Source organism: Talpa occidentalis, unplaced genomic scaffold, assembly GCF_014898055.3.
Source record: "Talpa occidentalis isolate TD23 unplaced genomic scaffold, MPIMG_talOcc4v2.1 talOcc4.4, whole genome shotgun sequence".
Lineage (NCBI taxonomy): Eukaryota > Metazoa > Chordata > Mammalia > Eulipotyphla > Talpidae > Talpa > Talpa occidentalis.
Window position 1 is genome coordinate 40,105,593 of NW_023604295.1, and position 25,174 is coordinate 40,130,766.

General features: G+C 47.5%; 1 protein-coding gene across 1 annotated transcript in view; it reads right to left on the reverse strand.

Annotated features, from left to right (window-relative positions):
* Positions 1-25,174, reverse strand: part of XXYLT1 (xyloside xylosyltransferase 1) — a 148,392-nt gene that overhangs the window by 51,991 nt on the left and 71,227 nt on the right. Inside the window, exon 3 of the mRNA XM_037525310.2 lies at positions 19,159-19,291. Coding sequence (XP_037381207.1) covers positions 19,159-19,291 — 133 coding nt within the window. The remainder of the gene's footprint in view (positions 1-19,158; positions 19,292-25,174) is intronic.

Sequence of the window (25,174 nt, forward strand, 5' to 3'; positions counted from 1 at the left end):
GCAGCCGAAGCTCCTGCTGGCCAGACAGGCAGCTGCCAGTGAGATGCTCTGCTGATGAGTGGAAAGTGAATGCTTCCTGAATGACACTGGAGTTACATTGGCCACGCCTGCAGGTGGACAGCAGGTCAGTGCTGAAGAGGGAAAGAATGAGTGTGGCTTTTCTCCCTAAGTAGGAAAAAAAAATAACTGGAGCATCTAATAGGTGCCCAAGAGTTCTGGAAGCATTTTAGGCAGACATGTGACCGAAGATCTTCTGGAGAAAATGACCCGTAAGTGATAGCATTTATTGGACTCCAAAAGAATGTGTCTATGCCAAGAAAATCCGATTTTCAGCCCACCACCAGTGGCCCCAATGGGGCTCAGGCAGCTGGCAGAGGCCAGCAGTAATGGCAGACAGCATTGGTTTTCCTACCATATCACCCCAGGGCATGGGGCCCCTGTGGACAGCTCCAAGACTGTGCTACCTCCAGCTGCAGGCAGGAGAGAGGCTGTGGATTTGGATCATGGAATGGACCAGTCAGGTGCGAGCTGTGAGCTGGCGTAAATGGTCCAATCAGGCATAGGATTGAAACTGGTCCAATCAGACTGGTTTGTGGGGGACCCTAAACGAGGATAAAAGGCAGGGCAGCAGTCAGCTTGGGGACACGCGTGCTCCCTCACTGGACTCTCAGACTTGCTTGGACTCTCCCACTCTGGGAGAAGCCAACTGGGGACTCTGACTCCAGCACTTGGGCTTCTGCATGCTCTGAGACTTGCTTGGACCCGCTTGCTTGGACTGGACACTCGTTCGCTCGGACTGGATGCTCTCAAGACACATCCAGCAGGGCCTCCCTGGTGGGGCAAAGGGTTAAGTACCACACTATGAAGCAATCCACAGCCTCCGCAGCACAAGTTCGATCCCCGGCCAGGGAGCAACCCACATGGTGCAGCAGACCTCTCCTGACTCGCCTGCTGCTCCCCTTAGCAGTGCACTTTGGTCAATCTGACTGCCTGTTCTGTTCCCCACTGTCTCTGGTGAATTCTCTCACACACCTCCCCCCACACCTCTGGCCTGTACCCCAGCTCTTGTATGCATAAATAAATAAATCTTTAAAAAAAAAAAAAGACACATCCAGCAGCTGACCTCCAAAGGAGGAAGAGGCTGAAAAGCTTCGCAGAGAAGCCAAAGAGCTTTGCAGAGGCTGGGACTACTACCTGCCTCCGTCCTACCTCTGACATCTGAAAGGAGCACCAGGATTCAGGCCCAGTGTCTCAGAGCTGTTTGTTGTTGGCGCGGGCCAACAATTCACAAAGAGCTGTAATGCTGGTGACCAGGTGACTGGCACCACTGGCCAGTGCTGTCCAGAACTGTTGACAGGTGACTGGCACACTGTCTGGGTCACTTCTGAGAGCTGATCATCACCTGGCAGCATCGCCTCCCAGTGCTGCTGCCTTCCCAGTCCAGGGTCCGGTGCTGTCCATTCCAACCTTCAGACTGTGGCTGTGAGCTGCTGCCACATCACCTCAGCGGCCCACCTGTGAGTGCCTCCAGCTGTGGTCAACTGGATCCTGGCCCACTGCTTGCCATACGCTCCACACCCTCGTTCACAAGACAGCACCATCTTGGATGAGCAGCTTTTGTTCAGGACTTTTGGATGTCGTGGACACTGTCTGGAGTGAGATAGTAGGCCACTTGTGGCCTTGAGAACTTGTTTGCCTTGTACATTAAATAAACCCCATTGTTGCTCCCTGAGCCTGCATGGTCTTGCAATGGTGCAGTAAAGAACCCACGGACAGTAACCAGCCACTACCTGGCACTGCCCTTGGATGGCTATGGCCCCCCTATCGCCCTGTTTCCCAGCACTGGAGCAGAATACCCAGACACTGCCAAATGTGACTGTGGACGGAGGTTGGAAGGCAGTCTGCAGAAGCACAAATGCCAAGACAGGAACTTGAGTGCTCTTAAATGCTTTAATGAAAAGATGTGATTGTCTTTAATATGCAAGTACAAGCCAAGCCTCCAAACAGGGAATGCAGTGATCCAGACGCTAACGTGACTAAGTACGAGGCTGCAAAGCCCTTTTAGATCTGCTGTTTCATAATTCAGGAAATTGGGTGCAAGGTCTTGGGACCATGCACCCAAGGCCTCAGGTGCTGACAGACAGGGCACCCAGACCAAGGGCCAATGGTCTAGTCCTGAGCAAGTGACCACGTGACTCTGGGCAAATCTAACCCACCCAAACTTGATCTCCTCTGCCCAGTGGGACTAAATCAAACTACATACTGTCCTACTTTGCTGAATTAGTCTGAAGAGCAAATATCAACCCAATTTGTAAACAGCTGAGCACTGTTCAAGCCTAAAGGGCTTGCAGCTCACGGTGCACACCTGGGTGGCCAATAAGGCACTGGCACATCTGTCAGAGGCTTGGACAAGAAGGACCAAGCAAAGTTCCAAAGACGGAAACAACCCATTGTTTCACTCTGGCCTGAGGTGGTAAGACCTTAATCACAAGTCTTGATCCAGAAGACCATTTCATTCACAGAAATGAATACAGGGCTTGAGCGTCTAGAAGATGGTAAGACTTCAACGTGGTCAAGTCACGTGAGGTGGTGCATAAGCCTAACCTAGCTGCAAGCCAGACTGTTGGGAAAGTCTCCAGCCTTGAAGTCAGACTGGGGTTGACTCCTGCCTCCACCACTTACTAGTCATAGGACTTTGCATGATCTTTAAAAACCTAAGTGTCTTCTTCTGTGAAATGGGGATACACCCAGCATGTGGGTTATAAAATGATTTCTGCTCTCCCCTGACGGCACATGCGAAATATAAGGCCCTTCAGGACAGCACGGCATGGAGCCCATGCACAGCAGAGAAAGTGTTCTCTGCGGCTGCTTTCTCCAAGTGTGGGCACAAAAGGGCACCAAGGCTGGAGAAAGTGGAGAGAAAAGGCCAGTAAAGCTGATGCCTCCTTCTGAGGCTTGTGTGGCAGATTGGGATGGGCCCAGCATGAGAAGAAGCTGAAATTCTTCAATGCTGGTACCTCGAAGATCTTGATACCGTATTGTTTTAAGCCGTTTTCAGTTTAGAAAACACAGATGGCTACTCACGGGCTACTCCAATATGGTCAGTTTCTGCATCTTTGCCCTTGGGCTTTCCACACTGCTCTTCTGCACCATGGAGCAGAAAAACAAATTCATGTTTTTCATTACGGGCAAAGGCATACAACTGGCCTGTCACCTCAAAGTCCATGAAGGAAAAGGGCCAGCAACAGCATCATAAGGCAGGATGTGGCCTCTTTCTGAACAGCACGCACCCTTTCCAAGCCAGGACCAACTAACTGCCTGTGGCTCCAGAAGGCTGCCCCATCTCCACTCTGCAGCAACCTCTCCACGTTCTGCAGACACTGTTCACTTCTGACCAGCACTGGTCACGGACTGTGTGGGGCAGGGAGGAAGGTAGCGGGCAAAGAGCTCTCTTGGAGCTCCCATGCCTGGTGTGTAATATGTGTGTGACAACGTTTCATCCTCTTTATTAAGCACCCCCCAAGAATCTAGGTCAGTATCTGAAATGGGAGAAAGAGGTGACACAAACTCCAGCACATCAGATTCACCAGCAGGCTTCTTCAAATGCACCCTTTCTGCCTGCATGGAAGTACATGGGCCTTACATTTCACATGTGCTGTCAGGGGAGAGCAGAAATCATTTTATAACCCGTATGCTGGGTATATCCCATTTCACAGAAGAAGACACTGAGGCTTTTAAAGATCATGCAAAGTCCTATATCTAGTAAGTGGTGGAGGCAGGAGTCAACCCCAGTCTGACTTCAAGGCTAGAGACTTGCCCAACATTCTAGTCTATCTCCATAGTGCAAATAGTGTGTGTATCCCAGAACCCTAAAGGATTTGGATTTACCCTTTGGCTAACATTCACTCCCTCTACTTCTTGATCCTTCATGTCAGTATTTGAGACAAATAACCAACTCTTATAACTCCACCATGTTCTCAAAGAAGCAAAGCCGGCCAGTGGCTGCAGGAGTGGTTTTGGGTCGAGGTCTCCAGACAGGACCTGTGAGACTGGCACTGTTTTATTATTCAAGGGCCCTGTCCTCAAAGAGCTCACAGCCTTGTCGGGGGAGAAATGCAGCATAGGTGGCATCTGTCCTCCCTGCGGTGACCTGCTGAATGACCTAAGAGCAGATAGTAGAGGGAGTGGGGGTTACATGGCAGTGAGGGGGCCCTCAGGAGACATTCTAGAACTGGAGACATCTCACCTGGCCTTGAAGGCTGAAAAGGTAAACAGAAGAGCAAGAAGGAAAGAGAGCAACCTAGGTGGAGAAAGGAGCATACCCAAAGACCACACAAGCTGGGGAGCACCTATTTGGGAGAGAGCAGGGGTTCGGTGCAGCTGAAACAAGAGGCACAGGGGAGCTGGTGGAAGAAGGCTAGGAGGAGTGGAGGGAGGGGCAAATCACACAGGTCCCCAAGTAGCAGGGGGCACAAGAATTAGTGCAATGCCTGACATAGACCCACATAGCGTGGCAGACCTCTCCTGCCTTGCCCACTGCTCCCCTCTGCAGTGTATTTCGTTAGTCTGCCTGTTCTGTTCCCAACTCTGTCGCTGGTGAATCCTCTCACCCTCCCGCACCTCTGGCTTGTACCCCAGCTCTTGTATAAATAAAATAAATCTTAAAAAAAAAAAAACACAACAGTGTGAGAGAACAGGTCCTCAGTGACTGGAGACAGGGATGGGACAGACTGTTCCTTCATTGCAGACCAGAGATGTAAGAGATGTCTGGTGTGAAATGAAATTGAAAGTCCAGTGGTGAGTATGAGGCTGAGGTCAGGCTGAAAGTATTTCAAGAGGCAAGAACTTGGTGTGAAACACTGGAGAGGGAACCAGGGCCCCAGCATGAGAAGAAACAGCGGGAGAGAAGCAAGATACAGGAGAGCAGCACTTTTCTAGGTAGGGTAGGGCCCCAGCTGCCATGGGGCCACCCTCCCAACTGTATACTCAAGGGCATGGCCTGGTCACAGAAGCTGGCATGGAGTAGGCCCTCAACAAGTTCCTGTGGAATTCTTAATAACTGAGCTAGTAAAATTACCAGTAAGTTTTAATAAGCGCAGCTGTGTTGTGATGAAAGCACCTCCCGAAAATGCAATCAGACTGAAGCCCAACTCACATTAATTTGCTAAGGTCTCTATCATCTTGAGTAACTCAGGGCTGGGCCACATGGGTGACATCTACAGTCTCTTCCCTTTGAGAGCCGTGCTGGGCAATGCTGGGCAGTGCTGTGTTGGATAGTATTGAGCTGGGCAGAGCTGGGCTGGGCTGGACTGAGTTGGACAGCTTTCATTCACAGCTCCTGTTGATTTCTCCTAGACCAGCACCCCTCCAGCTTCTGGGGACTCTGCTCCAAACAGTACAAGCCCATCAAGAGGCATGAGGTGACATTTCCTGAGCCCTAAACCCTCGTCCAAGGAGTAGAGTTCTCTCTGCAAGGTCTCCTTAGGCTCTCTGGAGTGCACAAAAGCACGAGATCCCCTTTTAGTCACAAGCAAAAGCAGTCCTGGGGAAACCCTGATGTGTAGCTCGTTCACATTAAAAATAGCTCCTGGGAATTTTTGAGACCAGCCAAAACTCAATGGTGAAAACAAAGCATTTACACCTTTGAGAGGCAACTATTTCATCTCCACTTCTGTTCTTGGATTCTTTTTGCACGGGATCACAGCCAGGTCATGTTAGCATGGCATGGTTAACTCTCAGCACCACCAACAGAGAAAGCAGAATCTTCCTATGCAACCCAGGGCCAAATTACATCTCGCAAGCTGACGTACATTACCAAAAGGTGTGGGGGACAGATATGGCAAGATGCATTTATAGCCACAGGGTACTTTTACTCTTCACCTTGAAAGTCCAGTCAAAACCCAAGTTCCAGGCCAAGAAGGGGCTGACACATTTCTCCTTCCAACAGATAATAGATCCAGACACACTGTCAACCTCAGCAGCATTTGTGACCCTAAATAAGTCTTCCTTTCCCAGGTTTCTTCCTCTTTATCATGCTCTATCACCTCCTCTTCACTCCTCCCCAGCTTCACTACCTTGAGCTCATGGCGGCTGCATGCTAGGGTGGCTGAGACAGCCCTGGCTTATGTGTCCTGGTGTCATTATTCACAGTACCCCCTGTCACTATCAAAATATTCTAGTTTAAACAATAAATTAAAGGGGAAATTAAATGGCCACCACACTTCCTCCCAGGGCTGTTTCTCTTGATGTTCATCTTTCATCACTACAGACTAAGAGCCAAAAAAGGAATCTTATGTGGTAGGGCCTAATTCAGGTTGCATAGATCTTCCTTCTCCCCTTCTCTCCTTAAATTTGATGCCCCCTTTTGTTCCAGAAGGAATTTATCTTAGGTGATAAAGAAGCTGAAATGTATCCTCTGAAGAGTTATAAGCTTGCTGCAGTACACCACAAATTTGACATGACGTTTTCTATAGTCAACCTAAAAGAAAAGGATACCAGTCATGCACACAGAGAAGAAACCAATTAATTATCCAGGAGGAACACAACTATCCGTGACTCTCAGACAGGGGCAAAGAGTCTCCAGATGGGCCCAAGGAAGCCACATTGCATGGCCTGAACCTCTTCCTCACCACTAGGCCTGCACAGATAGTAAGGCTGGTGTCTGCACACACAGGTCTCCACAGATTCAGCATTGCCAGGGCTAATCAGAGGCCACACTGAGCAGACGGGCTGGAGAAATGTGCATAGAGCAGTGAGCAGAGAGCTGTGCCTCATTCCCAAGCCTCCTGTTCTCTCCTTCCCATGTCCCTTCTGAGTTTCTCTCCTTCCCTTCCTCTTTGCCTAGACCTTCAATCTCCCAAAAGCATCTTCAAATGCTGAGAGCAGCTTAATGATGTTCGTACATACATTAAAATAGTTGCCAGCTCTGAGAAACGCTAAGTCTAGCAGTCTTTTGGTTTTCTTCCAAAATTACTTTTCTGGATGAAAATTATGGTTGGCCTTGTATTGCGATATTAGATAATTTTGAGGTTAGTTAGAAAAGTACATGACGGAATTCTAAAGTACCAGATAACAATCAACTATTTCAAATAACGGGAGAAAACATTTGAGAAAAACAAAGTTTGAGCACTAAAACCTGTTGGCAACAGCATCACAGGACCAGCCGACCAGAGGTTTATGAAAGGCCCAGCTACTGGCAGACACACTGATCAATTCTTGTCTCGATGAACTTTTAAGCCAGGGATCTCAAACTGGGAGTTCTTGGGTAGAATCTGGTACCATTGTGTTTCATGTGGTCAGCAAATTGTTTACTTAATTATCAATATTTTAAAATGAGGAGTCTTTGCAATCAGATTTCTTGCTTCTCTTAAAAAAAAAAATCAGAGATCTAGCAACACTGGGCCCATATTCAAGCAACACAAACATGAACATCAGAAATATAAGTCAAGACCAGAGGCAGAGAAAACCAGGGGTTTTCAAACAATTGCTTTCTTTCCTTCTCTTTCACAATTGATTTCTAACTTTTCTAAAATGTGTATTGCTACCTGGAGGTATTTACCTAAAATTAAACAGCTCCGGGCTAAATCTAGAGTTTCTGAATCACCAATGGCCTCTTCTTGTACCTATTATAGTACGTTACGGTCACTGAGAGACCCACTCTCCTTTAGAGAGTCTAGTCAGATGGGTTCTCATTTTACAACATTTTATAGAGCCACCACCCACCTCCACCTAATCTGAATATAATAAGTCATGTGGACTGGGGACTGGTTTCTCTGACTTGTGCAGGTCATTGGGGGGTACCTAACCTGCACCCAGTCATGTGTAATCCAGATATGCCGTTTCACCTACAAAATCTCTCCCAGGTTCTAGCTGGCCATCTCAGGCTCCTTTGCACTGACAGGCCCCCAGGACTCTGTATTCCTTTCATACAAAAGCATACTGTTTGATCATCTGTATGAGATCTTTAACCTTTGACAGCAGCAAGAAGGATGTGACTGAAGTGTGAGTGGAGAGGTGACCTGCAGGGCCAAGATCACACTGCTGACATCCTGGGAGGAAGGAACAGGCAGGAATGTTTCTCTCTGCTCCAGTTATTCCTTCTCTATGACACAATCCATCTTTATGTCTTTCTCTTGCTCAGACATGATCTTCCAGGCTCCCTGAAAGTGAAACACCAGTGAACTGCAGTCACATTGCATTATTATGAACATGAAAATCTTCTCGCTGCGGAGCCAAGCAGAGTGCTAGAATTATATTACTTTCTTTATAGCTCCAAGTTCATGATTCTTGGGTCAATCAAGATAAGGTGGTCCTAGCAGTAGGGAAAGGGTTGCTCTTGCTTACACTCAGAGCAGACATGGGCTTCATTTGATTAAGGAACGCAGTGTTTCCTTACTGGGACAAGGGGGATCATAGGGGCCCAGACGAAGCAGCCACACTGACAGTAATGAGGTCCCATGAGCGTCTGGCATCACATTCCTGAAAGTACATGAGCCCCAGCTAGCCTCATAATGAGTGTGCATCTATAAAGGCAGGGCACAGTGAATGTCCAGGGAAATTATTCTGGCTCCTAATTAAGTTTCCTCTTCTACAAGTAGTGACAGAAAATCTTGAAGATGGGGACACTAGGAAGGCTAGGTCACTGGATCAAAGTGTTCCCATGGGCTTCTTGATGTTGGGGGGATTCTGCCACCCCCAAAGAGAAAAATCAAAGGAGGTCTCTAAGAGCAACAGCCTATGGCTCATTTTAAAAAGCCACCCAGTGAGGAGTAGGAGGTAAGGTGTTCATTACAAATTCAGCTCCCGCTGAGAAGCTTGGTATTTCTGCAATAACCAATTCTGCTGCTAACCAGGAGGCAGAGGGCCCAGGGACTGAATATCCATTTCACTTAGTCACCTGCAGAAACGCCATCCTGTGGTGGGAACGTGCACCTGAGGAGCCCAGGAGCATGTTGAAATTCCCCTCACATGAAGCTGGTCACGCTTTCCTCAGCCCTTTCCACACAGTTTGTCACACGGTCCTCTTGTAGATAGGCCACTGTAATTCAACTATGCAATTTTGTTGTTTTTCCCCAGGAAGGTACTTGAGGTAAGTCATTTTTGTGGTCTAGATTTCTAGATTATAAATGTGATTCTCTCAATGAAATGTTCATTTGGAAAAAAAAAAAAGCAACAACAACAACAAAAACTTATATTCTTGAAAACAAAGGAATTCTGCCCAGGCCCATCATCTTGTGCTGTGTCTCAGAGGAGATACATACCCAGTCCACCTCCCGGGAGGGACGTCTAGGAAGGTGGTCCCTCTAGGCAGCAAGATTCTGGAAGATGGGGGTTTTGTTTCTGTCTAATACTCAGTCAGGCCCTCAGCAAAAGCCTGGGAGTGAATTTACTAATTGGGCACAGTGCTAAATCTATCCTAACTGGACTTTCTGGAAGCTATGCCCACATCCCAAATCCCATTCCACCTTTCCTTTCATAAAAAAAGAAAAGAAAAGAAAAGAAAAAAATCATGACACATGCTTCTTAGAATTCTAAAAGCAAAATGTTAAACGAGAACGTGCGTGTGAACATTAGTACACAAAAACCCACTTTAAATGAGGTCAGGAAGCCAGAAAGCATCCACACATATATAAGTCAGCAAACTACACTCTCCAGTGTGCCTGGTTCTCCCATGGGAGGTGACACGCTTCCCCCTCTAGCAGAAGTTGGCGGGGAGTAGGGAGTCCTCCACCTGAGGCCCTGCAGGGTGTTGTTAGCTTTGATTTAGGTGTACATGGGTCTCGTCACGAATGAACTTTCCAATCCTTTCTGTTGTTTGTTTCCAAAAAAATCTATTTTGCTGTTAGAATAACTGATTGTTTTTGTTTGGGATCAACATGGTCCATACAGTATCATTCACAGTTTCTGCCGCAAGACATCTCTGTGGCTCGTCCACGGGAAACCTCCAAACAGATGTACTGACTGGGTATCCACATCTCTAGCATGTGTGTCTTTGCATTTCAGTCGCCTTATCTCCCTCACATTGTAACCACCTTAGAAGCAGGACCAGCTTCTCACAACTCCTCAAGGTTCACTCATGTGGTTGGTGCACAGTGAGCCCAACAGAAATGAAGAACCACCATGTCTCCCAGGCTTGTCTTTGGAAAGAAATGTGAAAGCAATGGCAGCACAAGTGCTAGTGGTGAGACATGACCCACATGAGGGCTGCCCAGGCGCCATCTTAAAGGCTGGTCAGCACCAGCACTGTTGAGGAGGATCCTCTTAATAAACACCCGCTCCTTCGTTTCCAGCAAACATCTCCTATGTGTGTGGCTTCTGGTCTGCAGAGCCCGAAGAGAACGTGCAGCCTGGTCCCAGGCCCTTTGCTCATTCAGGCCTCACCTGCTCTTTCGAGACACCTGTGTCAGGCTCCATGTGATAGATCTTGTTCTATGGATTGGTGCCAAAAGCAGAAGTGGTGCCAAAGCACCCCAAAAAGTACAGAAAGATAAAGAACTGAAATGAGTGTGTTTTCAAAGAAGGGAGCCCCTTCCATGTGCAACTAGGTGCCCAGCCTGAGCACACTTCAGTGGCCTGACTGACTCCCACGGCCTTCAGATGGTGTTGGGGTGCTCCCTGCTGACCCTTGGGGCATCGCCAGCAGATGGGAAATGATCACTTCATAGCCACACAATTCCATTTGGGCCCTTCTGTATACAGCATCTCCTTGTAAGGTGCATCTTCCCAGTGGTGTCATTATAAAATAACCTCACAATGGATATTCTCTTTTTATTCCTGTAGGGACTACATCACTGCCTCTAGGTTATTCAGACCATGGAAAAAGTAAGCCTGGCCTTCTAACTCCCAGGGAGGAAAGGAATACTGGTATCTTTACCTATTTTACAAGGTGGCAGGTTTCTCTCTCTTTTACCCAGATTTAATGCTAATAGAAACTGACATTTTCCATCTTGGTTACTTTTAAAAAAAAACAAAAACACAAGAACAAGAGTGAAGAAATTCATCCTCAGGTGTCAGAGGGAAGAAGAGAATCTACTACTTTTTTTATCTTCAAGTCCTAGGCTTACAAATCCTGAAATGATGGGGGGAAGGGGGATCTCATAAAGCAGAGCTTCATGTTCAAGTGAGCGATGGATCTGAATTTATATCAGCCATAAAAGCTTTCAGACATGCTTGCTACATTAATATCCTGAGCAAGACAATCTAGAAAGAGGTAGAAAGGCTGTCTGTCTTCCTCCTTCATACAAATTGATTTCAAACTGAAGAACTTGAAGATGAGATGACAATGTGAGTTCATACAACCCTCCTCAGCTTTAAATTCAGCAATGGAAGAGAAGGCTCTTTTTATTAGATAATATATTTAAAATGACATTTACAGACGAAATGGTATGCTATCCAAAATTTGCTTCAAAATAATGGGGGGGGGTTGCAGTAGAGATGAAACAGGATTGGCTAAGGGTTGGCAATTAGTGGGCCTCCCTGGTGGCGCAGGTGTTAAAGTCAGCACTATGAAGCTATCTGGCAGCCACTGCAGCATGAGTTCCATCCCCAGCCAGGGAGCTGACCCACATGGTGCAGCAGACCTCTCCTGACTCACCCGCTGCTCCCATGAGCAGTGTATTTCAGTAGCCCTGCCTGTTCTGTTCCCCACTCTGTCTCTGGTGAATCCTCTCACCCTCCTGCACCACTGGCTTGTACCCCAGTTCTTGCATAAATAAAAATAAATCTTAAAAAAGGGGAGTTGGCAGTTATTGAAGCTCTGTGAATAGTATAATATTGAAGCACCCATAGCCTTTTGTACATGTTAGAAGTTTTCTGCAGTAAAAAGTAAAAAGAAAAAAAAATTAAATCAGGAGACTAGCAATGCTTAGTAAAGGAACTGAGCTAGGCACAGGCATACCAATAAGTAAACAAAAAGATGCTTAGGAGTATAAGGCATAACTCCATTTACATATACACATATATACACAATGCAATAAATCTATAGAAAATGCTGGGAAAATAATTCTTGCATGCTTTTAATGAAAATATGTGACAAATATAATTTTTTTTTTTAATTCAAGAGGTACAGCAAGGGTAAGGGACACGACAGAATGGAAACCACACTGGCGATCTGGGCTAGAGCCTCAGGCTGGAGTCTAGAAGCAGGTGAGGAGGCCAGAACCTGCTCTCTATAGTGTAACATGGGCCAAAACACCCCAAGCAGCCAGGTTCATAGCAAGAAACAGGAATGGGGTACCTGCCTCAGGCACTGTTCTGGCACTTCCCTCCTCCCCGCCCGTTTCCTTTCCTCCTCTGTGACAGTTGTACCCCAACTTTCTAGGGGCATGCCATCCCTATTTGCAGTTCTTGCTTTGCACTAGAGACATGCTAAAATTCCCCTCTCTCAACGTAGACTAGTTTTCTCCTGTAACACTATCAGTTTCAGTTTTTGAAAACCCCTATATTACTTAGGGTATGTAAAGTCTATAAACCAGCCTGCAGAGATACTAAATTTCTGATGGTGGTACTTCAGGCGAGGCAGAGGAGGAGAGGAATGGCAACAACACCCTGCAGCAAGGGGGCAAGGAAACAGTTCCCAGCCTTTGTGTTCAAAAGGAGGCTTATGTGACAGAAATCCTCATAGGAAGGCTCAGATGCTGAGAAACCAAAAGAGCTAGACTAATCATGCTAAGTTATCGGTAGCTCCAATATGACATATAAGGAAACTGAAGCTCAGAAGTTAAGTGACTTGCCTAGGGATACAGAACTAGTAAAATGCCAAACTGGGCCACGGCATAAACTTGCTACCACCACTACTGAGTGTTGCTCTGTGCCAGATACAGATTTATAAACACATTTTCTAATTCAATCCCCCAATCACCTCCACCATATCGTGTTACGTGGCGCTATAATCTCCATTTCTCAGCTAAAGAAACTAAAGCTCAGAGACAGCAAGAGATTTGCCCAGGGTCACACAGCTACTGGGTGGTAGACTTAGCATTAATCCACCTGCCCCTCCTACCTCTTTGTTATGTCCTCACTCTGGCTAACTCCCCTGCAAGCCCTTCCCCAGTCCTGGGGACAGGATCTAGGCAGTCTTTAGATAAACTGGACATTTTCATTCCAGGCATCTGCAAGGTTAGGCTGGCACCACTGTGGTCAACAAAAACCCCATGTGACTTAAAAAGGTAACAGAGTGGACACACTCTTAAAATATTTAACACAAAAATAAATTCCTGCCTAGTGGCCTGTTATCAGCAGCTGACAGGATTAGCCTGCTGCTTCCACCTCATGGTGGGTCTGGGCTCAAACCAGCACACAGTCAGCCTTGGAGCCAATAAAGAAAGGACCGGAAGCCTGAGGCCCCCAACACAAAGCTTCCATTCAGCAGCTCCTCAGGTGGCCAGCTCTGGGGCAGAGTGACCACAACCAAGGCTGTGACCCCAGCTCTTCAAGACAATCAGTCTCTCTCTCTCTCTCACTCTCTCTCTCTCTCTCTCACACACACACACACCCCTCTGGGCTCAGTAGGGGCCCTGTTCTTGAAGCTAAGCCATTGCCAGGTTTGCCAGCACGGGTGGTCTCCCTATAACCCCCAGGTGGCAGCCAGACCTCCTAGCTCCCGCACAGCAGTGGACCTCAGACCTGACGCCTTAGGGAGACTTAGAGGGCTGCCTCCCACCTGCTTCCTCTCTCACCTCCTTACTCCCCCATCCTCCCACCCTTCCCACCCCACCTCCTTCTCCAACCCTCACGAGCTCTATTTCCAATTCTTTTTTCCTGTTCATTCAAAGATCTGTAGAAAAGTCAAAGCAGGGCTTCTGCTAAAACAAGGGGCCTGTTTTAAACCTTGGGAAGAGGTAGGCCTGCCAGGTTTAGCAAAAACAAATCAGAACCAAACCAAACCAGGACATCCTATTAAATTTAAGATAAACAACAAGTAATCGTTTCGTACAAGTATGTCTCCACGCAGCATCTGGGACTTACTTATACAAAACGATTATTTGTTGTTTGCCTGAAGTTCAGTTTCATGGAGGGCCTGCATTTTAACCCTATATGGTTGGAGGTAGGGTGGAGGATAAGGCATCCAGAGTAAATCATCTGAAAGGAAAACATGAAAAGGCACTGTAAGGACTACAGGAAGGAGCGAGGGGCACTCTAACAGGGCCTCTGACACCAGAAATCCTCAAGTGCATTATTTCATTTGAGTTTTCCGGTCATTCTGCACATTAGACATATTGAGCCGCACTTGTAGATGAAACCAGAGAATCAGAGAATCAAGGGACCTGCAAAGTGTGACACAGATAATTCGTGAAGGGCTGGCCTTTACCCCACTGCTCCTGAGTAGAACCTGCGTACTGGACAGCCAGCTGCTCTGCCTGCCCCTACACCTTAATCATTTTTACAGGTTCTCCTCAAGAGGGCCCCAGGGTTTTCTTTTCTTTACGATATACTCATAAGGAAGAAACTCAAAACAGCATCCTGGATCAGCACACATTTGAAGAATATAGCTATTTGCAGAGACCATTCTGTTTACAAAGAAAGCACTAGGCCTTCTCTCCTTGTGACTTAGCCATGTCATCCTGACTAAACACACACCACTGAGGAGGACGTGACCAGAGTCTAATTCCCTGACAATGAAGCAGAGGTCAGTGAGGAAAGAGCAATGTCCCACCCAAAATGGCCACAGCTCCCCAATTTCAACTGAGGAAGGTCACAGGATATTTGACTCAACAGGACCTGGCAGGGACCCAAGAGAAAAAGCCTCCTTTACCACTATCCCAGCATCCCAGCATCCTTTTCCAGAAAACACAGTCAGTTTGGCTTGAGTTTCAGGGGAAAAAGTTGTGTAAGAATTTTTAAAAATCTCAAAACTATTTATCAGACAGTAGAAAATACTTCCCTGTCACTCTCCAAATTGCTAACATTTGTGGCGCACAACAGAGGGGAAACAGCCGTAAAGATGACTTATCCTGCGCCCTTTTGAAGTGCGGTGACTGTCGGACAAGTAAATAGAAAAATAATAGCTGAGGAGATTCAAATTTATTTTAGCTTAGTGAATCTCCAGATCAAAATGTGTTTGATTAACCAATTGAGTTTTTATTTAGTCCTGTTTTGTTTCTAAATTTTCCTCTCTTTTCACGGATGCCAGCAGATTCTGCTTGTGATCACTTGCCCACGTCACACTTCACCACTCAGGAGAGACTACCTGGTGGTTGGAACCCCACTGCCAGTTCCTGGAGTCACCCTCAAAGAGGGATGATGCCCGCAGAGGTGGGCAGGTGGGGTGGCGGCTGGGGACCCTCCCAAAGACCGAGTCCAAGGACAATGAGTTCATGGATATGAGGCTGAGACAGCTCTGTCTGCCCTTGAGGCCTTGTGGCCGCTGTTTCCTCCCTCCCCTTCCTCTCTGCCTCTGTCTTCTCCCACTTGCCTCCCCACAAGCACACAGGCTCCAAAGTGGCAGACAAATTATACTTGATCTTTGGGGCCACTAGAATTTTCTTGTGGAAGATGGCAAATACTACACCCCATCCCCTGTCTGCCCCAGCCAGCACCCCACCATCCCAGCCCTTTTACCAACTGCAGGTGCTCAAGGGCAAGCCCAGAGCCAGGAGGATGCAGGTCAGTGCAGACTGAGTTACCAGAGGCCTTCAGAGCAGTTCAGTGGGCAGGGGCACTGACAGGGAGGGAGGGGAGAGCACTGCATGAAGGAGTCTCCATTGCTGCTGATTCTGAGTGCACTAGCTCTGCAAACAGAGCATTTGGGGACTCACAGGTAGCCCTGAGGTCCCATTGTTTCATTGCACTTAATGACAATTAATATCTCTGAAGGTGAGAAAAACTCAATATCACTTTGGATCTAAGCTCTTTCAGAGATTTCTTTTGAGAAGGCCAGACAATTAAATTGATTTAAGTTTCACTTTTCATAAAATCTTAGAGTTACAGAAAGAATAAATTCTGGCCAACACCATTTAAATTAAGTGTGATTTTTAAGTAACTAGGTTTAAAGACTATGAAAAAGCGGCATCATTCACAGTCCCCAAGTCACAGAATCAACCTATATGCCCATGAAGAGTCGACTAGATAAAGACACAGTGGAATACAGACTCAATGAATACAACTTGACCATTAAAAAAAGATGACATGGTGCCTTTAGGGGCAAAATGGATGCATCTTGCCTAAGGTGATGATGCTATGTCAAATAAGTCAGAGGGTGAAAGAGAGTTACCAGATGGTTTCATTCACTTCTGGAAAATAAATAGTCAAAGAAAACAAACTGGCAAAATGACAAGAATAATTCTCAGACTCTGTAAAAAATAAACTGGTTACCAGAGGGGATGGAGGGAAGGGAAAAACTGGTTACCAAACGGGAGGGAAGGTCACAGGGTTGTGGCCCTGCAGATCAGGAGAAGGGTGAGTGAGGCATGAACCTACGGAGGTCTGAAGGTCTGCCCCCCAAGTTATACTGTTGTGTAAATGTGGAAAATCAATAAAACTTGAGAGGAAAATATGATGATAATTAGCATGGTCTGATTATTCTTGAGACTGTGGCCTCAGTGGAGTGATGAGGGACCCTGAAGACAAGCAGCTTCAGGATAACAAGGGGGAGTGACAGTCAGAATGTAACAGGGTGGTCCCCAGGAAAGGGGGAGGTTCCCTGCCCCACCCAAGGGAGGGTGGAGCTGAGCAGGAAGAAGAGAAGCTGCAGAAGAGACTGAGGAAGGAAGGAAGCAGGATGGAGCCAGAAGGAGACCTGGAGGAGGCGCATGGAGCCGAGAGACACGTGAAGAAACTGCGCTTGTCTTTTGGTCGTGGACTGGGTGACACAGATGTGGGTGAGACCCGTGGGGAGGTGACAATGGCAGCTTCTATCTTGATTTTGATTTTGCTCTTTTCCTTCCAGGCTTGTCTGGTTGTTTCTGACCCTTTTCTGAGGGTCCCCACTGGAAGATGCTTTAGACTTATGGCAGGCTTTGGGGCCTTGCTCTGGGCCAATCCCATTTGGATGGACTTTTACCCACGAGGGGACGGGTAACTTTGGGTGCTTCATTTAGAAACTAGACTCTTTGCCTTACCTGTATTGTTTCCTAGTTTTATTAAAGTTCCTTCCCATTAAAGTCTCCTATGTTTTGTGTTGATGCGGCGGATGGCAGAACCCATTTAGAGTAGGCAGGTTTGCGGGGTTTGGGCTACCCCTCTCCCTGTCCTATAACAAGAAGAGCTGGGCTCACAGATGCCAGAACTAGGAAGGGAGGCCTTGGGGTGGCCCTGCTCCCATTCTCACATGGGGAAGCCCAGCCCCCACAAGGCAAGCGAGTGGGACTAGCACATCAGTGCTCTTCCTGTCACCTCCCTTTGTGAAATCAGGAACCTACACACAAGATCTACCTTAGTGGGGCCTCCCCTCGCGGTGCAGCGGTTGAGCGCTGGGCTATGAAGCTGCCCGAAGCCTCTGTGGCGCGGTTCGATCCCCAGCCACCAGGTGAGGGTTCCACATGGCTCGCAGACCTCTCCTGCCGCCCGCTGCTCCCCTCAGCAGTGTACTTCGGTCCTTTTGCCTGTTCTGCTCCCTGCTCTGGCTCTGGTGAATTCTCTCACCCTCCTGCACTTCTGACTTGTATAAACAAACAAATAGATCTTAAAAAAAAAAAAATCTACCTTACAGGAAGGTAAAGGTGTGAGTCAAGGAGGCTGTTGTGAGTTCAAACAGCAGGTGAGTGCTCAGACCTTCCTCCACAGCAGAGTAAGAGGACAGAGAAAGGCAGAACAGCCCAGAAGGCCCAGGACTTATCAGCTCACTCAGAGGCCTTGCAGGAATTTCCTGTTATGTGACTTGGGTTTTGCAAGTACCACAACTAAGCAGAGGCTGTCACCCTTCCCTCCCTCTTAGGAGAAATGCCTCCTCTTGAGTCACTGGTCGCCTGTGCCTGTAGCTCTCCAAAGATGGGGGGCCAGCTCCAAGAATGCACCCAGGGAGTAAACATTAGGGTCCACAGGAGGACTAAGAGTGGCCAGGGAACAGGGAAATCCCAGCTCCAGGTGGCTTTGTGCAGGAAGAGTCAGCAACATGGAACTCTAGGGACCCAGGGCCATTGGCCCAGATTTTAACAAAAACCTGTTTCCTTTTCCTTCAACTGGAAGAGATAAATTGCACTGGAAAGTGCACTTGCAAACACCAAACTAAAACTACTGCAGCACTCCAGAGGTAAACCCCATGGCCCCGGCCCCCACACCCACCCCCTCCATCCCAGAAGGAACTGCAGGGGGAGTTTGAGATAATTTCCTTGGTTTTCCTCATTTTTACCTCTGGTGTCTGTATCCTTAAAGATCACAGCTTCACAGTACACCTTTTTTTTAAATTCATGCATTCTGCTTATCAAATTAAATGACTACCAAATGCCAAAAAAAAAAAAAAAAAAAAAAAAAAGAAGATCACAGCTTCATTTTGTCTGTGCATGTAACTACCGTTGGCTCATTTTTGTTTCTGTATGTACTCAACTGGATAAAGATATTTTCTTTATCCATTCTACTCTCTTTGGACACTTAAGCTATTTTCAGGTTTTGGCTACCACAAACAATACTGCAGTGAATATTCTTGAACATTCTCCAGATTGTCAGGCACTAGAATGTGGCTAGGATCCTGTAGGACAATAAAACACCAACTCTTGAAGAATGTGCTTCTTCCCCTTAACTAGGTGATGGCAATCTGGGCCCAAAGGTGTTCTGCCTTTTCCTCCTTACAGAGGCTGCATGGGCACTCAGCTTATACATGGAAGAAGCTGGTGACTCAGACGCCAAGAAGGCCTAGTTCACAACCAGAACAGCAAGTTAAAGTCATACCCTGATACCTCTTCTATAAGACAAAGCCCACAATTTAAAAATTCTGAGCTCCACCAGAACCAACAACCCAATAGCAAGGCTTCCACAAGAGAAATGTCACAAATACTCCAGAAAGAACAAGTTAGCAACTACAGTTTTGGAGCAGACCTTGGACCCCAAAACACACACACACACACATCCCACTACCTCCCCCCCATAAGAAATAAGTGCAAATGTGTCCTTACCATATCAAATACAGAAAGACTGCAAATGAGCTCAGTCTGCCATGGGCGGCAGGAAAGAGAGGGGTTAAGGGCTGGAGGGGTCCCGGAGCTGCCCCCTACAGCTGCCACATACCTGTACACTGGCTGCATCTCTCTCGCTATGCCAATGACAGCACTGGGCAGGAAGTTGTCAAACTCCTCAAACAATTCTCGGATGTTGGTCTTGTACTTTAGGTCTAGGTCCAGCTGAATTATTCGCAGGATTTCTAGAGGAAAGAAAAATACAACAATAATACACAAACACACATCCTGGGAGGCTCAGTCATTGGTGGAAATGAAGTGGAGGACACAGAAACAGGCCCAGGGTGATTCTCCTGTCACTGACTGGTGCAGAGCAGGAAACAAGGCCCTTCCTTAGACAGCAACCCCTTAGCAGTGGAGTCTTCAAAACAGTTCTCCCATTGCTGGAATTCCTTCCATTGATGGACATACCTTTTGTTTCAAACTAGGTAACCACCTGCTCCAGGGGAAGCCTACTCTTCTGGTGTAATTGTGCATAGCACAACATCTAGTTCTCAGAAGTATCTGACTGGATGATACACTCTGGACTCCCTATGACAACTCGAAGCATGCAGGTGGTAAATGACTCACAGAAAGAGCGGTGACAGCTGTTACTCTCTCAGGCCCTTCTAGTACATGCTGCACACCTTGACACAGGACAAGCCCTCAGAGAAGCATCTGAAAGGCCTCAGACACTGTGAGTATTAGCCCACTGCCTGAAAGACAAACAGTTATAATAACGAATCAAAGAGAGGCTAACAGTACCTGACATGTAAGAGCCATTTGCTTCTTTGGCCTCCAGGGACTTGGCTCTGGGAAGGCAGGAAGGAGGTGCTGGCCAAGTTCCTCCCCTGGTCATTCACCCAACCCAGCTTGCCCAAGCGCTATGCTGTAGGTAGCCAACACCAGGAAGGAGGGGACAGAAAGCTTGCTGACTGGGACCCTGCCATTGAGGAGAGACATATGGGGAAGTAGCGCTGACATGAAATGGAAGAGGGGCCCCGGTGCTCCTCAAGGGATTGAAGAAGTGAGGGTGTTTGGTACTAAGGGCAATGCCTGACCAGGGAGTAAGAGCACATGAATGCAAATTATAACTGAAGAAAATGGATTCCTTTGTTGCCTGTTCTATTTGCCTTTGTGCTGCAGAAACATAACACTAGTTGACAATCTACAATCTGAAAAAATCAGAAGTAAATATCCAGCTGCCAGAGTAAAGTGAGAGACCCCAGGTTGGGTCTCCTAGCCTTGTGGGAGGGGGCCACAGTACAAGGCTGCCCAGGTCACAGTGGATGCCTGACTGGCCTCAAACTGCCCATCCCACATGTGATGAGTAAAACTGCTACTTTCCCTCTTGCACTAACAACTGGGAAAGTGAAGGCCTGGGAGCCTGGATGTCAGGAAGCTCTCATGGTGACTTGGCTGTCTCCCAGAAAGTGGCCCTAAACTAAGTGCAGAGGATACAGACATGCCACAGGACAGTCTCGGGCACCTGCTGCTCTCAGAGGTTGCCTGGTGAACCACCAGGTGACCCCAGGGAAAGACACTGTGTCACAGGGGAGAACATGGAGGGGTAAGAGTTGCAGCATCAAGAAGTTCTGATGGAGATGACTCGCAGCACATCCCCTCTTCAGCCATTTGTCCACTTTCTTTTGGAGCACCTCCATGCCCCAACTCCCAGGGTCCCAGACAGCGCCTAACTAAGGCAAAGCAGAGCCCTAATGAAAGGGACAGGATAGCACCACCATCCCGAGCAGGCAGTGACATCATTGCAGGTTTGGCTGATAAAAGGACAGAGAGATGGGAAACCTCAAGGATATATGATGGTAATTTTGTGGCATTGTCAGTCAATGGAAGAAGGAAAAATCTCATCCTCAAGGCCCAGAGAACATTTCCAGTCACATCAACAATGGCACAAGGAAACACCCTCTCTCTAAGTAGTTTTTAAGTGTCTAGCATTGCCCACACAATTATTTATTTCTCATAACCACCCAACACATTAAGTGGAGTTATTCCCATGTTTAAGACAAAGAAATGGAAGCTTAGAAAGGTTAAAAACAATAGCCTAAGGTCACCCAACAGGCATGTGTTGGAGCTGGGATTCTAACCCTGGTCCCTGGAATCAAGGGCCCTACACACTCCTTCTAATAGCTACTGATTCCCCCTCTGATCCAAGAGGAACTCCAGGGAGGTGAATTTTGGCTCCACTGGTACCTACCCAGGGCACCCAGAAGCAGGGAAGAGTGCCAAAGACCTTGACAGACAAAAAAGCATTCTGGAACACAGCAATAAGCTGGCCAAATGAAGGCGTGTTTTTTTGTCTTTTTCTAAAAAGGATTTATTTATTTATGTGTACAAGAACTGGGGTACAGGCCAGAGGTGCGGGGAGTAAGAGGATTCACCAGAGACAGAGTGGGGAACAGAACAGGCAGATCGAACGAAGTACACTGCTGAAGGGAGTGAGGGGCAAGACAGGAGAGGTCTGCTGTGCCATGTGGGTAGCTCCCTGGCCGGCAGGAATCGAACTCGTGCTGCAGAGGATGCAGATTGCTTCATAGGTTGCGTCTTAACCAGGGGGCCCTGTTTTTTGGGTTTTTTTTTTTTTGAGGACATATAGGTTTATAACACTGTTTTAGAGGTATAGGATCTCCTCCTTCAGGTATTGTTTGCTACCACACCCACACCCATTACCCACCCCCATAGTCCACTGTGCCCCCTCCACTCTGCCCTCCCTCTCACTCACTCCAGTGGCCTCAACTCTACAGTTTAGACACCCACAGAGTCTAGGATTTGTTATTGGCTTAGCTTTTTCTGACCCTTTGGTCTGTTTCTGTATATTCCACAGGTAAGTGTGAGAGCAGTCCTCTACATGAAAATGGCAATTTCACTATAACTGAAGAAACCCCTGGTGGTACAGAGGTTATGTATTCAGTCAGTCAGTCAGTCAGTAATTCTTCCTGAAAGCCACCACATGCTATCTCTCTGAACTTTCAGGTCATCTAAATCTCACTTATTCTGCATGGTGCAGCCTGAATGCTCCCATTCCTGGCCTGCCAGGACAGCCCTCCTCAGAAGTGGAGGCTCCCCGCCCAGGTCACTGCTCCCTTGTGCCTGTCTCACCGCCCTTGCCAGAGAGCATGCTCCCTCGGTGGGGGATGTACTGGAAAGGCCTGCCCCAGGAAGTCAGAAGTCTCTGAAGAAACTGGCTCCTTCATTTTGGAAGAGCCCAGGCTTTGTCTTTAAAAAGCCCTCACTAAAGTTGAGCACTTTCCTGCCTTTTAAGGACTAGTCAGGAGTGAACCTGGGAGCTCTTGGGCAGTCCTAAGACAAAGGTCAATTTGAGAGATTCTTAACATCTTTTAAAATTCCCCATTTCTAAAGCATCTTTCAGTAAGGGTTTGCTAAAAATGGCTCGCGCTTCTTTCAAACGGGGCCCCACCAAACAGGTTTAACTGATGAGGAAGGAAAGGGGCAGCAGCTCCACACAGTGTGACCCTTTCACATGGATGGGAAAGGACTGACCCAGCAGTCACCTTTCAGGCTGAGGCAGGACACTCCCTTCTAGAGGGAGGCTGGGAGTCCCAGCACAGCCTGCACGGTCACGTGGGCATCTGTCCAGACAGCTATCCCCTTATGTAATTATGCAGCAAGATGCCAAGTTGAAAAGAGGAAGATGCTTACTAGGAATGCTGGAATTCATTAGGATGGGATTTTTTTTTTAAGGGTCCTGGTCCTTGGTATAATCATCTCTTGGTGGGAACTGCATCTGGGAGGTTTTATACATATGCTGAAATGCTGTTGTAAGGACGAAAGGAGACTGGCGTATGGAAGGGCAGGCACAGTGAGCCAGGAAAGGACACTGGCTGGAGGACAGTTACAATGACAGCAGTAGGCCCACTGAAATGGGACAAACAAATGAATATTTGCTACACAAGCAAGGAAGAGATGAGATCTATTAAGCACAGGGAAGAAGAATGTCTGAGAAAAGGGAGGAGTAGACAGCTCCAAACATCAAGAGAAAAACCAGCATTTAAGGCTGGTGATGACTACCATGTCAGAATCCCATGAGAAGATAACAGAAAGATAGAGGACAGAATAATCCAGGATAACAGATCTGAAGAGAGCCTCATAGTAACTGAAGCCAATTTTACCCATTTTACAGATGGGGAAACTGAGGACCAAAGAAGAAAGGGAACTTATCAGGGGATCACACAGTTGAGGTAAGTGGCAAAGCTGATCCCAGCTCAGGTCTTCTGACTCATTCTGGAAAAAAGATGCTATTGCTCTTGTATTAATTAGCTCCCTTTCCCACCACCAACTCCCAATATGGGAGAACAGAAAATATTGTGTAATGGCCCAAAGGGTTGTGCACAAGACTTGCCAGGCCCCCACCGAGTATCTGTACATCACCCCATGAACATGTAAAACTGAAGACTAATAAGCAGTAGCCAAGGAGATGAAATCAGAGACCTCCGTAATCCACACCCTGATAGCCAGCTTTTAGGAATGAGAAACTTACTCTCCATAGTTTCATCAGGGAGGGATGTTAAAAAAAAAACAAGCAAAACAAATCTTTACATTCCTCTTGAATTGAGCCTTGCTTCATTCAAAGGGAAGCAGGAATCTGACTTAGCATCAGCAGTCGTGGATGCTTGCGTAGAGACGCAAGCTCAGCGACCAGAGTGAGGCGCAGTGACCACAGAAGAGCACTGTCCACCACCCGCCCCGCTGTCCTCTGTTCTAGTTAGACCCAGTCATTCCTGGAAATGTGTTTGCTGCCACAGCCAACTAGCTGGATGAGGGGCCTTCCAAATAGCTGCTCAGATATAAAAATCTTCTCACGTATGTGTTTAAATCACAAAAGAGCTGACGTTTCATTGTGTCTGTGTTATTTTCTCAGGCAGCAGGAAGTTTGCTCATGTGTCAGGAAAATCCCTTTGTGGGCACCTGGTATTTGAGGGACACATTGTGCTGGGTGCCCTCCTCAGAGTGCTCCACTGCTGGGGCTAACTGACCAGGTCTCTTGGTAGACGAGGGGACCCAGCACTGCTTCCGGCATCCCCACCTCACGTGTCGGCAGCCAGAGCTCTCAACACTGGTTTCCATGAGGAACGATATTTGGTAAGAAATCCAGAAGGTTGACCAGGGCTATTTCAGAAAGTAGAAAAAGTGCTGCCTCCAGGGCCCTGGCTGAAGCCCTCAGACACAAGACTGATGCATGCTTGACACCAAGACAGGAGACACTGAAGTGTCAACCCTAAGTGAGAAAAGATGCCAAGCACCTGGGCAGACTTTCTGGTCTAAGATACATTTCCACTTGAACTTTAAATTCAGGGAGTAGAAAAATGTGTGGTACTGTCTTCACAAGGGACATGTCTGATCACCTCATCCTCTCATGCTCTTTTCAGGCTAATAAAAAGATGCCACCTGGCTCTAAAAAGTTGGAAAAGACAAGATCAAAAGTGCTGGTTGAAGATGCAGCTTTCAAGACATTTGAGACCCACGACCACCGTCAGCATCTGGGGCCTTGAAGAGTCAGGTGATGAACCAGGCGATGGTTCTTAGGGTCCAGATACCCACCCCCAGCAGCCTGGCTGGGCAGGGGTGACTCCTCTGTACAAGAGCATGACAGAAGGCAACAGCCACCACCTGAGAACCGGCTGGGAGGTTCCCAAGTCAACATTCCCCAGTGGGAACAGGTTTGGCCAACTCATCATCAGCCTCCGATTAAACCAGCCACAAGGCATATCGTCTGACCATGGATGGAATTACAGCCTGGAGTGAGTGAGTAATGATTCTGAAAACAAACAACAGGGAAAAAAATCCTTTACTCTGGGCTCCCTTTTATCTCCAGAAACAACTCCTGGTAAACACATCTCAACACATGCAAAGCAACATGCCCGCTCTCGTGGGAACACGCCAGACTCTGAGAGGGGCAGATGAACCACGTGAAAGCACCTCTCCTTCTGCCTTTCTGAATCGTAAGAGCTTCCCAAGATAAATGTTTATGACATGGCAGAGGGCTTTCCCCTCAGAACGTCAGCCTGAGCTTTCTACAAATAGGCAGAGGGTTCAGGGAGAAGGGAAATTAT